Source organism: Nothoprocta perdicaria, unplaced genomic scaffold (assembly GCF_003342845.1).
Source record: "Nothoprocta perdicaria isolate Ctin4 unplaced genomic scaffold, notPer1 scaffold_933, whole genome shotgun sequence".
In the NCBI taxonomy this organism is placed as follows: Eukaryota; Metazoa; Chordata; class Aves; order Tinamiformes; family Tinamidae; genus Nothoprocta; species Nothoprocta perdicaria.
Window position 1 is genome coordinate 1 of NW_020456236.1, and position 2,973 is coordinate 2,973.

General features: G+C 57.3%; 1 protein-coding gene across 1 annotated transcript in view; it reads right to left on the bottom strand.

The window, feature by feature from the left end:
• Nucleotides 1-5: 5 nt before the first annotated feature.
• The window catches only part of LOC112958976 (scavenger receptor cysteine-rich domain-containing protein SCART1-like), a gene marked incomplete at its 3' end in the record, with an annotated part of 6,277 nt that continues 3,309 nt past the window's right edge, over nt 6-2,973 (bottom strand). Inside the window, 5 exon segments of the mRNA XM_026052926.1 lie at nt 6-229; nt 312-374; nt 1,087-1,401; nt 1,763-2,077; nt 2,159-2,520. Of these exon segments, the coding sequence (XP_025908711.1) occupies nt 6-229; nt 312-374; nt 1,087-1,401; nt 1,763-2,077; nt 2,159-2,520 (1,279 nt within the window).

Below are 2,973 nucleotides of genomic sequence, written 5' to 3' on the forward strand. Positions count from 1 at the left end.
GGCCCTCTGCACTCCACTTGCTCCAGCCAGATGGGACCCGTCCCCTCCCCAAACGCAGCCTCTCCCAGGGCAGACATGGCAGGGCCACAGCCCAGCTGCCTGCAGGCCACCTCGGCGTCCTTCATGTCCCAGGAGTCGTCACACACCGTCCCCCAGGCGCCGCGGTGCCAAACCTCCACTCTGCCCGAGCARCCRTCCTCTCCTCCCATGACCCGAATCTTCTCCATCTCTGGAAAACACAGAACTCTCTGTGTCACTGGGGTAGTTGGGAGGGTCTGCCTGGTGAGAAAGGCACAGCCAGGCGCAGCTACCTGTACAGCTCGTAGAGTTGGGGCACTCGGCCGCTAGGGCTGSAGGGGTTGCTGGTCGTCTCCCTGCAGAAGGAAATGCCAGAGTGAAGGAAGGGGCCGCGTCAAGAGGGTCATGTGTCCACATGATCAGGAATGACCTGTGCTTGAACCTCCCAGCACCTCCTCCTGCACATGGACGAAGCTGAAGCCCCCGATAATGCGGTGTATAACAGTGCTGAGCTCCAGGGTTACCCTGTCTGCTCACCCCAAAAGGTTCCCTGGTTAGCAGAGGAGCAGGAGCATGTCCTCAGAGGGGAGGCTGTTCTGAGCTCTGGTGCCAGCACTGCCCTGGGCATGGCCCGGTTCCTACATAACCCTGAGCCATCAGCGCTGCATTCTCTCTCACTCTTCCCGTTCCCTCAGCAAACCATGGCCCAGGAGTGGAATGCTCAGCATGGACTTGGACTTGCCAAGCTGAAAGGTAGTTGTCTAGGCCCTATCTCTGGGCAACAGAGAGCAACAGGCATCTCTGAGAGGTGTCCAAGGTGAGGTGGAAGAGACCCTGCTGCAGATGTCTCTTCCCAAGGGCCAAGTGCCTGTTGTTCATGGGGGCAGTTCAGGACAGCTACTGCTCATGGACATGTGCCTGAGAACTTAAGTTGTGTTTGTGTCACTGTCAGCAGAATGCTTTGGAATGGAAAGTAAAAGCCACTCCAGACCCCTTCTCAACATTGAACCTTGCTGAATAGGGGGAAAGTCCTACTGGGAGCTTTGTGCTACATGGCTCCAGCATTACCATTGCAGGTGATGTGGGTCTCTTCGCGTTGGTCATCACAGGAGTGTGGGTTCCAGGGAGCAGAGGGGCACTGCCAAAAGGAGATGTTCTTCTTCCCACACTCAACATGATCCAGCCATGTGTAGCCAGATACCTTGCCATATGGCAGRYCTGTTTCAAGGAACCCTCCATCTCCACAGCCCTGCTCTTTGCAYACCAGAGACACGGTGCTGGGAGTCATGGAGTTGGAGCAAACACCCCCCCATGTCCCGTTGTAGAAAACCTGCAGGCGCCCAGAGCAACCACCGCTGTTCTCCAGCTTCAAGGCCATGGACTCTGGAAGGAGAGCACAAAGTTGGGGTGAGCAGAGAGAAAGCTAAATCATCCCTGACAATTCCCCAATGGGTAGCAAGGCTTCTTCTAAGCAGCAGGAACTCTTCTGAACACCCCAGGACTCAGATAGCCAGAGGGCACTGCCAGCAGGACAYTCTTTCACCAAGGTGCAGCACTACCTCCCCTCAATCTGTGGGGACGCCTGTGCTCTCCCGATAGCCCTGAGTAGGTCCAGTGGGGAGTCCCCACTGTGTGCATGGGTGTCCCCAGGATGGGGYAGGAAGGGGGCTYAGGGYARCCRGGGACAGTCCAACCATGTCCAGCTCCTCTCTTATGCCTWCCTCCCCARGCTGCCCGCACAGACCTGAGCAGACGACTCCTGCGTCCTCTTTGTGCCTGCAGTTGTGCTGCCCCCAGGRCCTGGCCGGGCAGTCCCAGAGAGCAGCTTCATCCCCAGAGCAGTTCACGTCGTCCAGCCAGATCTGCCCAGAGCCTTCTCCGTAATGAGCAGAGCCTGTGAAATTCACAGCCACCCCGCAGCCCAGCTGGCGGCAAACAACRGTGGCGTCCAGCAGGTCCCAGGAGTCGTCACAGACSGTCCCCCAGGTGCCGTTGTAGTAGATCTCCACTCTCCCAGCACAGCGCCCTGTCCTGTGCACCAGACGGACCTGCCRGCTCCCTKYACCCAGGAGAAACCCGGCTGTCAGGGGCTCGCAGAGCTGGAGAGCACAGCACATTGGGGACYGTCAGAGCAACTCACCCGAGCAAATCACCCCCACGTCCTCAGCAATTCCTGTAGGCACTGCCACAGGCAGGGAGGTGTTGCAGAAGGTCAGGTGAGTCTCCTTCCCTGTACACTGGACCCTTCTCAACCCCACAGGGCCTGTCCCTCGCTCAGGCTTTGGTGGGTTGTAGGCTTGCTCTGCCTCTCCGCACTGGAGCTGCCGGCACACCACGCTGGCGTCGTTCATGTCCCACTGGTCATCCAGGACTCGGACCCATGTCCCATTGAAGGGCATTTCCACCCGCCCGTCACAGCGGCTCCCTCCACCAACCAGACGTAGGGATCCAGAGAGTCCTGCTCAGAGAGAGAGGGGAAATGTCCTGCATCCTGCCTTGTCTCTCCCTTTCTCACAGCCTTGGACATCYTGGAGATCACCTGTYCATTCCCTTCTCACAGTGAGGAGCTCAAGGATGGGAGTTCTCCAAGGGATTTTGTTTTGCAGTCCCTAAAGCTTGCTGAGCACAAATGTCATCTCTCAGGAAGTGACAGGAATGGGAAAGCGCCRGAGCTTTCATCAGAGCTACCTCTGAGCTATCAGATATGTTCTTAATGATAAATCTGGAGCAGCTTCATCAGGAGGTGGCCTGTACAAGGCCTRGRTGACAGGAAGAGCAGTAGCCTTGCTCCACCTCCAAACTGGCAATGGCCTCTGCTGGGACAGCTAGGGGAGAACCCACCTCTCCAGCTCTCTGCATCCCTATTGATTTGGGATGTGGAGCTTGCGACTTGATCAGGAAGCAGAGGGATAAGGGCCTTTCTTACAAAACAYGACAAGTTTGAGGTTCATACTG